This window comes from Papaver somniferum, chromosome 8 (genome assembly GCF_003573695.1).
Source record: "Papaver somniferum cultivar HN1 chromosome 8, ASM357369v1, whole genome shotgun sequence".
Lineage (NCBI taxonomy): Eukaryota > Viridiplantae > Streptophyta > Magnoliopsida > Ranunculales > Papaveraceae > Papaver > Papaver somniferum.
In genome coordinates this window covers 155,452,175-155,465,970 of record NC_039365.1, presented here as the reverse complement: position 1 = coordinate 155,465,970, position 13,796 = coordinate 155,452,175, and the positions used below count along the sequence as shown (strand labels likewise).

The 13,796-nt window shown below is 35.6% G+C and overlaps 2 protein-coding genes and 1 long non-coding RNA gene across 4 annotated transcripts; all 3 read right to left on the bottom strand.

Moving 5' to 3' along the window:
- Positions 1-1,147: 1,147 nt before the first annotated feature.
- On the bottom strand, positions 1,148-3,875 carry LOC113304536 (DNA-repair protein XRCC1). 2 transcript variants are annotated; one of them, XM_026553670.1, is made up of 7 exons: positions 3,503-3,875; positions 3,188-3,376; positions 2,468-2,576; positions 2,260-2,345; positions 1,929-2,039; positions 1,704-1,790; positions 1,148-1,609 (listed from the first exon to the last, which is right to left on the bottom strand). In XM_026553670.1, the coding sequence occupies exons 1-7, from the start codon at positions 3,698-3,700 to the stop codon at positions 1,268-1,270; spliced, it is 1,122 nt and encodes a 373-aa protein (XP_026409455.1). In that variant the 5' UTR covers positions 3,701-3,875; the 3' UTR covers positions 1,148-1,267. The 2 variants fall into 2 exon arrangements, with proteins under 2 accessions (XP_026409455.1, XP_026409456.1); XM_026553671.1 differs by having other exon boundaries at positions 2,284-2,345.
- Positions 3,876-4,392: 517 nt separating this feature from the next.
- LOC113306271 lies at positions 4,393-5,603 on the bottom strand. Its single transcript, XM_026555229.1, has 2 exons — positions 5,025-5,603; positions 4,393-4,917 (listed from the first exon to the last, which is right to left on the bottom strand). The coding sequence occupies exons 1-2, from the start codon at positions 5,601-5,603 to the stop codon at positions 4,393-4,395; spliced, it is 1,104 nt and encodes a 367-aa protein (XP_026411014.1).
- Positions 5,604-12,210: 6,607 nt separating this feature from the next.
- LOC113301205 lies at positions 12,211-13,397 on the bottom strand. Its single transcript, XR_003336093.1, has 2 exons — positions 12,854-13,397; positions 12,211-12,629 (listed from the first exon to the last, which is right to left on the bottom strand). It is a non-coding gene; the product is annotated as an uncharacterized LOC113301205 (long non-coding RNA).
- Positions 13,398-13,796: the final 399 nt, after the last annotated feature.

The following is a 13,796-nucleotide window of genomic DNA, read 5'->3' as shown; positions in this document are numbered from 1 at the left end:
GAGATCGGCCACGAACTCTTCTACACAATCAGGTTCACAGACTTTTAGTCTAAACATATTGATTATGGAAGAGAAAGAGAAAAATTCTATATACAATCTTATTCAAGGGTCTTTGCTTTGACCCTATTTGTGATTGTATTAGGTTTTGTCCATACAAGTTGTCAAACGAAAAAGTTGGTCGTGTACTTGGTACCCTCTCCATTTCAGAATTCATTATCCACCCTAGTTAGAGCATATTATTTATGGAATTTTTTTTACTCCGTTTCATAAATACATGCAAATAATGAAAGAGTCCCTTGTTACAAGATTAAATCAAGATTAATGCAGATTGGGCGGCCAGAGGATGGATACCTTGGAGTTGCAGGTGAAAGCCTTGTATGCAGAAAATTGGCACCAAGAACTGTGGTAGCAGTAACACAACCATTAGGCATCACCACCGCCCTAATATTTGAGACTTGGCCAATGATGCTAGCATCCAGAACGACAACAAAATGTAATTGATTAAACCTGCAATTCGAAGCGAACTCAGAAAATCTACTTCGGCTCTTAATCTCTGATATTCAACCTCCATGATATGTAGCAGGAGTGATTATCGGAGTCAAATAAAGAATGCGCCAAATTTCATGATGTAATATCCAGCACAACTATACGGAAGGAAACTAGACAGCGGATGGTCGGGCGAATCGTTTTGCCGATGACAGTCAGACGGGAAATTTCACAGCACTAATTTGGGACCATATGATCGCATCCTTTCTTGGTCAAATGAATCTATGGGGATAACGTACCTTCATGTGATCCGTAGTTGGTTAAATAAACTTCATGCTTCAAAAGGAAAAGAAAAAAGAAAAAGAATGTCACTCGGTGCTAATTTTAAATAATTTTCCGCAACACTAGCTAAATGGCTTAGCAAGATTATCAAGGAAAATCTATACGCAACACTAGTGATTCTTATCAATGTTCTTATTTGTACCTCTGGATATACTCAGACTAGCAAGATTGTCAAGGAAAATCTATAGGCAACACTAGTGATTCTTATCAGCAGTTAACCGACAGGTTTGGGCTGGGTATATGTTGGGTATTTTTTCATCCGAAGTATGAAATTACCCTAGTATTAGCCCACCGGTTATGTCTGTATGCAAGACGATGAAGCTTTGTAACTTCTATTTAACAATTAAATAAATAAAAGATTAAAAAAGTCCCCCACACACATGCAACCATTCTTAGCTGTATAATCTAATTTCATTATAGTCGAGTTTAGCTTTACTCATCATCTACAAATCTTGGAAGCTACCGTTTTATAAGCATAATCTATTTCTTCTTCTGTCATTTCAATTGTGGAATCACTGTCATAAGCTGCATCCTTGGACTTGACATCAGTTGTCTCACCATTCATAGATCTCTCAGCAGTCTCTTGTTCTTTCTTCCTTTCAGTAGTTTCGCCAAGGAAACTGTCGAATTCCATCTCATAAATTTGTTTACAGTTCATAGCCTGTAGACAAAGATCTTCATTCGAGAATGAACTGTTGTTGTTTCTTGTATCCTCAATCCTGACCAATTCCTCAACTACACGAGGAATGAATCTCCACTGCTCTGTCGCTTGTTTGATATCCTAAAACAAGTGTTACTCGAAGGTAAGGCAAGTCAATGAATGAAAAACACAAATAGTCCTTAATACATTGCCATTTCAGAAAAACTACACAAACCTGGTTTTGTTCAAGAGAGTCTATTGCATCTTGCAAACACGTAAGAATTCCTTCCACAGCTATTTTCTTAACTTCACTAGGCTCCGGCTGTAAACATACAATGAGGGTAAGATTTGGCGGAATGGACCTCATACATCTACCTAAGCAATCAAGAACACTTCTAAATATATTTTGCATGCATTCAACCATCAAGGCATTGACTATGTTTACATTAGTGCAACTTACTGTTTCATCTTGACCCTCCAGCCATGAAATGGTTTTGTTCAAGTCATCCATGGCCCATCTTTTAACCTTAGAAGGAGCAAGGTGTTCTTTAACAGAATTAGGAGATCCATCCTGCTTGATTTGGAGAGTAAATAATAAATTAGAACGAACATATGTCATAGTAATTGTACAAAGTCCACATATTATTTAGTGATGTACACACACAAAAAAAGGAAAAAAAAAAAGTTTACAAAGATTTTTCCGGGACATGTTATGGGAATGGATTAAGCTACTTAGGCAGGGAAAGCTGAACATGTCCTATGTACGTTCATGTAAGCACTGTAGTAATAACCTTTGAAGAGGCAGAAGCACTTGCTTTTCGATTTGAACTTTCTTTAGCTTGCTTTTTGGGTTGACTAGTTGGGGTAGTTTCAAGATCTGCAAACACAAGAAGTCATGACATAACAGATAGTATCCACAGGCGAAAGAACATCCACAAACAAGGTAATATAGCATGTCGCTAACAATTGTATCACTTTAGCCATATTTAGTTATTTGACCTCTCTTAGCATCGCGAGTTAAGGTTTTACGCCACGGCTTTCCAGCATGAAGAAGGTAAGGTTCAATAGCAACAAGCTGTCTCTGCTTATGACATTCAGAAATCCACCCCTGAGAAGGAAAGGCACGCATCGCTTATAGCGTCAGATATTTTCTCCCCTCCTGGTAATTAGTAAAATACGTAGAAAATAAAATAAAATAACTGTGGAACATTATTCTCCAAGACAACCTACAAGACTAGTCTATTAGAGCCACGTGGTTGTAGAAGTCCTACGTGCTAGGTAAATGCTATTGGTCATAACCTGATAGACGAATGTAATAAATTTTGCACCCAAAAATTCCTCCATTTTGTGTCTGTATGTGAGTGTTTTCTTTTCCATCATCCCTCTCTTCTTTCTATTTGAGGTCTGTAAGATGGGGCAATATCCATCTTAAACGGAACTGTCCCTTCAACAATTATTTTGATCAAAGTAGTTTAAAAGCACAAAGAAACAAACAGCATCTTGCGTCTCTACAGGATAGAGTCTGAATTACAAAACAAGGATGCTAAAAGATAGAAATGAGAGACATTGTTTCTTAATCTAAAGGTAAAGGCAGACAATCTTGATCACAATATCGTAACAAACTAAATAACTAATACCCTTTCTAAACATTAAAGCATATCAGAATCCAAAGTTTTGAAAATAGAATGAACAAATTGCACTTCAAAATCAAAACAATACCTTTGAAATAATAGTTCCACCATCCGACTCCACTTGCCGAAACTTCGGAGTATTCGCAAATGCACATACGAGAAGTGTGCAATCTGAATTCCAATCTTGCTTAAATTCTGCTCCCATTTCTAGGGCTTGTGAACGTAATGTACCACGTTCAGGATTAACAAACCCGGATAACACAAACACCACTCCTTCCTATATTGCCCAAATCATAAACTCTAGTCTTAGATTTCAATCAATATACAAAAACAAACACCTTAAAGAGCCCTAAATACAACAATTTATAAACCAACTACAAATTCAGAGTTCAAATTTCAATACCATAAGTTTAGAGAAACTCGATTTCTCATTTGATTTCGCGTCTTTCTTGGAATGATTAGTGCTACTTTGTGGTTCATTGCTATCATCAGTTGATTTGTTTCCTTTAGATGATTCACCTCCTCCACCCTTTTGTCGAGAGCTCATCCAAGCTGGAAGATTTCTTTTTGAATCCTTAGGGTTTGATTTATCATCAGGCATGATTTTAATTACTTAACTAGTGTTGGGATTTCTTCAAATTAAGCAGCAAATATGATCAAAAACTGAATTTTAAATCGGATACAAATTAGGATTTTTGACGATAGAAATAAGAACATGAAAGAAGTTCTTGGAACGTGGAGTACCTCTTGAGCTGGAAGGAAGGATACTTCTGTAGAGCCAATGGTGTAAAGTGTATCCCAGATGTTTTACGGCTGTGACGTGTGAAGCATAATTGACGGTGATGGATTAGGACAACAAGGGCGCTTAGGTGGTCTGGCCACGTCTACGGGACATCAACTTCTGCAGCACTCACGATCTAAACGGTGCGATTAGTTCACGCCCAAAACCATCCAACCCGAACAAAGGGAATAAAGGGTCATTTTCATCGGATTAGGACAATTTTTGAGTTGTGTCGAGACAGGCAAGCCGGTGTATATCTCTACGAGATGAGATCATAGGTTTCCATCTCCAGCCTACTCTGACTAGTTCGGGACAAAAAAGTTTTTTTTTGGGTTCTCTATTAGGGGAAATTTCTGGGAATTTGCGGATTGAGAAGTATTCTTTTTTTTTCTTTAAATCATATAATTTTATTACTAAAATTTTTCCAAAACAAAAACTAGCCATCACACTCCAAGGCTTAATTTCATTATACTCAAAAGAATAAAAGAGAAGTACAAAAAATCTTTACACTTTCAGTAGAATCTAAAGTATCTGATATTCTCATCTTCCAATCTTCCTATAAAGCTTGGTTTATTCTCATATCTCACAATTTCACCCCTGCTCAAAGTAGCTCCTTTTTTGGCAATCTTATCTGCTGAAAAATTTGCTTCTCTATAAACATGTCTGATAGATACTCTTCTCATATGTGAAATTACTTTCTTCCATCTATTAAGAATCATCCAAGGAATTATATTACCAGTAAAAGCGTTCAACACAGCATGAGAATATAGACTGAAAAGTACATTCAAAAAAGATTTAGATACAGCCCATTCACCTGCCATTACCAAAGCCATCATCTCTGCTACAAAATTTGTTGCAATACCCAGACCACCAGCCATTGCTCCCACACATTCACTGTCACTATTTCTTCCAATAAATCCAAAGCCTGCCACTCCTGGATTGCCTTTAGCTGCTCCATCACGAAAAATTGGTATTTGATTGTGTTCTGGCAGACTTAAATGAATCTCCTTAATCCTTGTAGTTTTACTTTTTATCCCCTTCAGGCCAATATATATAATGATATTCAAATCATAACTACAATTATGCTCATCCCCTTATCTCTACTATTGCACACTCTGGTAAACCACAGTATTTTTTCCTTAACATTCTCTGTATTTGGAGTCACATCTTCATACAGTTTTTTATTCCTAGTCAACCATATTTCAACCATCAAAGTATAAACAGCAATATACCATATTTCGTTTACTGCAGGACTTTTAGATTGCACCGAGTTGAGTACTTCATCAAAATTTGAAGGATTTAAGATTTTAAAAATACCTCCCAGCCAGTGCCAAATCTTCTTACTAAAGGAGCATTCCCAGAGAAGATGTGTCAGTGTATCCTGTCCATTGCAGCATATATAACATTTTGAAACAATAGAAAATCCTTTCTTTCTGACACTGTCTTCTGTTGCTACAACACCTCTCACAATTTTCCACATATTACAGGCCAAGTTTGGATGTATGCAAGATCTCCAAATTTTCTTAGCCCATGAACATTTAGGGAACTTTTTTCTTATATCTTGTACTGCATTTGCAACAGAGAAATCCCCTGTTAAACTTGTCTCCCAAATTCTTCTATCAACTCCATTCCCAATATATAGTAAGTCATCTTCATTGAAATAAGCATTCATCTCCAGTGGTATTTGACATTCATCATTTGTAATTAGCTCACTCACTTTCATATCCTTATGTTGTAGGATAAAGTCATCATGTGGATACATATCACATAATGCTTATGTATTCACCAATTTATCTTTCTACACAGATATTGTTTGACCATCACCCACATTCCATCTAGTTGCTTCTTCAAAATCATTTATCACTCACTTTAAACTAGGCCAAATTTAAGATTTTTTATAGGTAGTGATTCATTCCCCTTTATTGTTTTTATATTTCTCTCTTATGAATCTAGTCCATTCTTCATCCTCTGTTTCGATCCTCCATAGTAATTTCAGCAAGAGATCTTTATTGACATTTTCCAACCTTCTTATCCCAAGTCCTCCCTCTTCTATTGGAGCACACACTTCATCCCACTTGACTGTAATGAGTTTTTTAACTACTGGGTCACCTGACCATAAGAAATTCCTTATTATCCTTTCACATTCCTTGAGAACTTCATTAGGCCATATATATACAAACATATTATAAATTGGGATACTACACAATACACTTTTCACTAGAGTAAGTCTTTCAGAGAAATCTAGGATTTTCCCCATCCAACCAGCTAGTAGTTTTTGTAAAATTTCTACAATACCCCAAACTTGGGTTTCTTTACTTTTCGTGGTTTCAAAATTACTCTCAAATATTTATCTATGAAATCAGATAATTTCATTTGTAGAAAACCAACAATTTCCATTCTCCTACTTTCAGTGACACCCCCAAAAAAACATTTTCTCTTGCTTTTATTCACCATTTGCCCTGATGCTTGTTGATACTTCAATAACAATTGCATTAATTGTTCCAATGACTTCTTGTGTCCATTGTAGAAAACAAAAATGTCATCTGCAAAGAGTAAGTGAGATGGTTGACAACCATTTCTACTCACCATTGATTTAATAGTACCCTCCTGGACTATTTTAGTTATGTTTCTACTCAGCACCTCCTCAACAATTACAAAGAGTATTGGAGATAAGGGATCTCCTTGTCTAAGGCCCCTACCCACTTCAAAGAATTCACAAGTTCCTCCATTCACCAAAACTAAGATTTTAGCAGACATGAAAATTTTGTGTAACCAATGAATATTGTTTTCTGAAAAACCAAAATGCCTCATTGTCTCAAAAAGGAAATCCCAACTCAAAGAATCATAGGATTGAGTTATATCTAACTTCAATCCCACATTTCCACCTCTTCTTTTTATCTCCAATTCATTTACTAGTTCGGAATCTAGAACTATCTTTTCATGAATCCCTCTCCCTTTAATGAAAGCTCCTTGTTGTTTTGATACCACCTTTTCCACTACACCCTCCATTCTTGTAGTCATAATTCTAGTTATTATCTTGAAACAGAAATTAGCAAGACCAACTGGTCTATACAGATCAGCTCTTCTTGCACCTTACATCTTTGAAAACAAAAATAGGAAGTTTGAGTTCATTCCTTTAGGTATGAATTTACAGTCCCAACAGTATTGTATTGCATTCACTAAATATTGACAAATAATATCCCAGGCATACTTATAAAAGCTACCAGGAAATCCATTCGGCCCAGGTGATCTATTTGCATTCATGCTAAATACTGCATTTTTGATTTCCATTGCTGAAGGAGTAGCATCTAACATAACATTATCCTCCTCAGTAATCACCTTAGGAATCACTTCAAAAATCTTCTCATCAATGTTCACTGGCCGTGCTTCAAATTTCTTTTGAAAATGAGATACCAAAATATCAGTTATTTGTTTTTGCTTTGTAGTAACATTTCCATTACTATCCTCCAGCTTTGCTATATTGTTATTTGCTTTTCTAATCTTCATTTTAGCATGGAAAAAAAGCAATATTAGCTCCACCATCTTGTGCCCATTGTACTCTATATTTATCTCTCAATAATTCATTATACTGTTGAGCAACCATTTCATGCTTCCCTCTAGCTGTAACAAGATTATTTAGCAAAGTGATATTCTCGGGATGAGAATCAGATAATAAAGCAGCAGTCATTACTTCCTCTTCAGTTTTTTTGATCTTAACTCTTAAATCACCAAAAACTTCCCAATTTCATAGTTTAACACAATTTTCAAACCTTTTTAACTTGGACATAAACACAAAAGCTGGATTACCTTCACATGCTGCTTCCCAAGACTCCTTGATTAACTGTAAGTATTCAGGATGTGTAGTCCATACACTTTGATATCTAAAAGGTACATTTGCTGGTTTTGGAATGTCAGTGGTACTACCCATAAGTGGTCCATGATCAGATACTCCTCTTACTCTCACCTTCATATAAATCTAACCATTTTGGATTGAAAAATCTTTGTCTAAATCACATATAATTCTTTTCTTCCCCACTCTATTATTACACCATGAATATTCAATGCCAGTTCTATTTGCTTGAATTAGTTCACAAGATTCCAAACAATTTTTAAAATATGTCATTGCTTGTTTTATGGGACTTCTACCTCAAATCTTTTCATCACAACTTAAGACCACATTAAAATCTCCAAGAACTATCCAAGGAAAATTTAATGAACTAATTCTTTTTAATTCCTCCCATAATTCTTTTCCATCAACTACAATACATGATGCATGAATTCCAGTAACTAAAGTATCTCCCACTTTCACAGTAATCAAAGAAGACTGCCAAAATAACCAAATATTCCCTTGCAAGTAGTAGTAGAATTGTGAATCAACATTTAACTCATTCCAGGTAATCTCAAATTCCTTATATTACTCCCATTATCTCTTATTTTTGGTTCAGCAACCCAAAGTAAAGAAGGATTAAATTGATTCACTAAACTATATAATTTATCTCTGGCTCTTATTCTTTTCAAGCCTCTGATATTCCAATATAGGACTCTCATTGAGAAGAATTTGATTAAGAAGATGCAGGACTTCTCCCTCCTTTATTTTGCTAAAATTCTAGGAGCTTGCTTTCTAGTAGTGATAAGAGATATACCAGATTTATTTTTTGAATTTTCAGCTTCCTTTGAACTATTCACTTTACTAGCTTGTGATTTATTGACTATCTTCTCCTTGATAGGCAGCTCTGAGCATTCTTCCATAACATCCACCAAAGTTTGAAATTTACTTGCAGAAGCATAAGTACTCATATCCTCTAGATTTTTAATCTTTGAATGCACTGCAAAAAAAAATTGAATAATATTCTCCATAGATAGCTGAGGGAATACCACAAAAAAATCAACATTATGAGTGAAAGTTATTTCTCCTTCTTCCAAATTTGTATGAACAGAATCATGAATATCTTCCTTATTGTTTAGAGAAATCTCTATTGGAGAAACATCATCTTGTACTAAATTTTGTAAAATATGATATTTACCTGAACTTCCACTTCCATAGCATGTACCATCTTCATTGACTTTTTCCATTGAAGGAAAAATAGTATCCACAATCTTGTCTTCAGTTAATAGTTCATTCTCAAATCCCTTATTCTTCTGTGTTCTGTGAGTGTTACATATATCAAAACCAATATATTTTTGAGGGTTATTCTCCTTGAGTTTCCATACCTTCCTTGGTACTACATTATGAACTTCACCAATTGCATCATTTTGCTCATTAATCTTTTTTTGCACTCTACATTCAGTTACTAAGTATCCCACCACTTTACAATGATTGCAGAAGCTAGGAATTTTTGGTATCTGTACCTCTTGTTCAAAACTTCCATATTTGGTTTGAACTAAGACTTGACTAGGAATCTTATTTGCTAAATCCACTTCAACTAAAACACTGGCATAATATCCTACTTCCCTTTTAAGACTTGTATCATCTACTTTTATAGCTCTTCCAATAGCATCACCAAGAGACATAAGAATTTTTTCTTTTCAATACTCAATTGCTAAACCATGAAAATTTGCCCACACAAAAGTTGTAGTAGTTTTCTAAGCAGAAGGATTAAATTTGGTTTCCAAAGTCTCAATTTAAGAATTTGGGCCTCTACCTTCCAAAATCCATTCCAAATATATTTCATATCTAACTCATTTGCTAATTTAATGATGAAAAAACCTTTCCCAAGAGGAATTAATTCATAGTTACCTGATGTTTTCCACTGTTTCCTCAAGGATTCTTCTGCAGTAGCAAACTTCAGCTTGACAAAATCTAGTCTCCCAATCAAACTAAAATTCCATTCACTGAGAATCTCATCAATATCTTCATCCGGTATGTATAGAGATGGAACCACACTAGAAACTTCATCTTCAACTCTCTTCTCTCTTTGATCAGAGAAAAAACTAAAATTAGGGTTCTTCAAAATCGATCCCATAGATGATGAAAAATCAGAAACTCTTTATTAGAATCCAACAAAATAGATTTTCAGGTGATTTCTAGATTCAGACAAGGATCGAAGTAAAATTAACACCAATCATCGAAATAAAAAACAATGATTCACCTGAATTAATGAAGAAAGAGATCAAAATTTTGGAAACAGAGCACGAAAAATTTCACTGAGTTCGTCGCCCGATTTGCAGAGCGTGACTCAGCCCGATTTGCTGATGTTCACAATCAATACAGTGAATTATTCCCTTTAAGGAGTGAGAATTATTATTATTGGATAAAGAGTATCATTATAAGAAACTATTTGAAAGCCTAACAAGCTAAGCTCCAACAACGTACTACTACATTAGTTGAACAGGTTGTCGTGCTAGTCTACCAGCGAGCCTCATGAGGAACTCCTAGGACCTCCTGCAGCGCATAAACCCTTTGAGAAATGGGATGACCAGCTGAGCTAGTTACCCGTTTTTAATTTGCAAAAAAAAAAAAATCAACGACAGAAGAAGAAGCGTGTGGTTGGAGTTTGGAAGGACATGGTTGGTTTAGTCACTGACGGCTGAAACAATGGCGCTGGCGGTTGAGCCACTGACGTCCCATTTCTTGAGCTTTGATATTGGTAAGTTCTTTACGCATTAAATTTATTTCATATGTAATTAATGTCAAAACAAATTCATATATTTTACATAAAAAATCAGTTGATTAAACCAAAACAATTAAATGATATCATTGTTGTTGTAGGAATCACTCCCTTGATTTATATTTTATTTGCGGAATACCAAATAGTGAAGTCCTCGTAGCATTCAACCAAACGAAATGGATGTCAAACTAAAAAATGGAAGACGCGGTTGTTACCTTGTTTTCAGAATCCAATGTACATAAAGCTCTGAAAGAAAGTGTTCAGCGTTGAAGCTCTTCTTACAATCCAAAAATGACTCAGCGAATGTAACTGAATATGATGAAATTGAAAGAGCAATTGGGTTATTGTTATTGGATCAAACGTTCTTTCTTGACTCAACCAGTATTTATCACGTTGGTCGGGTTGAAGCGTTACAAGATCTGCATAGTGCACCATATATTATGATTGGAGGTCCACAATTTTAACAGAAATATACCACAACCAGCATTCATAAAGGCAACAAGCTTTACTGTTTTTTGGGGCATCACAGAGGTAAATATCTAAGTTATGCTTTTTAAATTGAGTAATTTTCTAAACGAAAACATGGACAAATACTAAATACGAATTGATTTCCAGTATTGGTGGTATACCTACTTTCGTGTTGGTAAACCAGCTCTTGAAGACAAGAACCAAATAGTTCAAATAATGAGACATATATTATAAGAGGAACTAGGATAAGGACATTGGTTACAATTGAAAGCTTTTTGCTTTTGCTCAAAGATATCAACAAAAAATGACCAGGAGCTCTAAACTTTGCTGAGTGTGCACTTCATGGGGCACAACGATTTTGCTTTACACCCCGATATCGACCCGAGGTGTTTGATATTTGGGAGAAAGATTACTTTTCTGGTTACAAAATACTTTCACAAATGCGATTAATCCCCCAAGACAGATGCAAGTCTTCGGATCAGATTCTGATAGGTTTGACAAGTAGAGGTCATGGGAACCATATGAAGCAAACATTAAAATGAATATTATTGAAGCAGCTTATCTCAAATGGTACCAGAGAATCGTGAATCCAAAATAATCAGATTTAGATTCACAACTATTAGATTCAGATACTGACAAATACCACCATATGATAGTTTTCGATCTATACGACTATTTGATCAAATCTATCAAAGATAAATTAGATCTTAGTCGGATCCCGTCAGATCAAGATGTGTGCAAAAATATCACGAGATGCGAAAACCAATCATAAAATCTTATTGTCTTCAAATCTTCAATTGTACCTGCACACCACAAACTCGATTCCATATATGATCGATCTCGCGCAGAACGAAGTCTGTTAACAATGGATGATCACAAGTTGCATTTAGATCAAAAAACAGTTCCGAATATCCCGTCGATACCTTGATCTAGTTTGAGTGACCTTATATCTGAAGATCCTGATGGATGCTCTTGTCGCGTACATTTGCCTTAAAACAAACAAGTTGTTCTCACCGTCTTTCTTAATCTTCCTAAGGATATTAATTCTTTTACTCGCCTTCGTTGACTTTACTATTGCGAATTGATGTGATTTTATCTCATAAACGACTGAGTATCCCAGATCATTGTGATTATGACAATCATTTATCGCTTTATAAAGTTTATATATACCATCGAGTCTATGTACTATAATCTTTAATGGGCATTCATGTTTTATTTTTTTTAATTTTTTTTTTAAGAAAAAGGAAAATGATGTATTAGATGGAGCACAAAGAGCAAATTAGAAAGAAGCATCAAATACATCAACCCACAGGACGACTGACCCAACACCAATGACCAATGAACCAGTACCCCCTAGTAAATAACAATTGAATTCCCTAGGGCATACCAATAAGGGAAACTGAGAGTTACATGGTGAAACACCGATACAAGAGGATAAACTGATACACCAAACACCAATCACTTAAAGGAATCAGATTTAAAGTCCTAAACAACAAACCTTTCCAAACATGTTAGAGAAACAAACAAACGAGACAAGCAAAACTAGAAACAAACCAGGCACACACACATCCCAGTAACAAAAACTAATCCCAAGCATAATTTCATACCACCAAACTAGCCACCACTTCAACCATCTCTGGGAAGAAACACCAGCAGCGCCACCACACAACAACCTGATTCAAAGAAAACACCACCAGCTTTTACATCAATCCGACCACCGAAAGAAGATGAAGCTAAGAACTGCATTGAAACTGCAGCTAGAGACAACACTCCTTCAATCCCACAAACACAATCACCATCGAAGGAGTAGCACCACCCAGAGACAAACATGGAATATCGAATATCTAAAATAAAAAACAAAAAACCATCAAGCGGACCTAAAGAACATAGAGCTAACCTGAAGTCACCACCGTCGACAGATCAATTGAGGAGAAAACTTGAAAACAAGAACCCATCACAACATACACCACCCCCAGTACCTGAAAAATGAAAAATCGATCCAACAAACCCCAAAAAATCACCAACAAGAAGACCTAACAAATAGATCCAGAAGAGGCGCTACCACCGGTCGATTATTCACGGAGAAAACAAAACCAAATAAATAAAAAAATTATTTATCATGACTAGGTACATATTAACAGTATAGACATATGGATCTTACTTGATTTGACCTAAAAGGACCAAATCAAGCAAGATTCAGAAAGATCAGACGAAATTTTTTGAGGCAGTTACATGGGAGAAAAAAGAGGAAAGAAAAAGTTAATGTGTTGTGAAATTCCCGTTTCTTTGATTGATTTTTTTAAACCCTTAACGTCTTCTTCATATACGTATGTCATTTATCCTATGACTTTCAGTCTTGCCACTTCCCTCGCAAACGATTTCCAAGCGATCACTCCTTAAACGACAACCTTAAACTAACGCATAATTGATTTCTATGCCTTTGTACACAAACTATTATTTTTCCTCGTACCTCTTTTCCCATACCAAATCAGTATGATAGCGGGAAGAAGTATCAGTCCCTAGCCGATGCACATATTCGTCGTGAAGACCGATTCCAAACAACCGTCCTTTAGATACATTAACATCGATTGATAACTTCTAGGTTTGAGTTTTAAAAACAAAAACACCAAGTGTACAATCGACACACGTGAACTGACTTGTGCTATGCTTTTAAATTTTAACAAAAACGGTTTTCCTAGTGTTAGAGCACTGCTCGGTCGAACTTGCAAGCGTTTCTATCTCAAGCTTGTTTGTCAAGTTTAGTTGCCAACAATATAAGTCTTGATTTCTAGTCTACTTATATCTAAGTATCGTATTATGATAGGAAGTGTAGTTGAGCT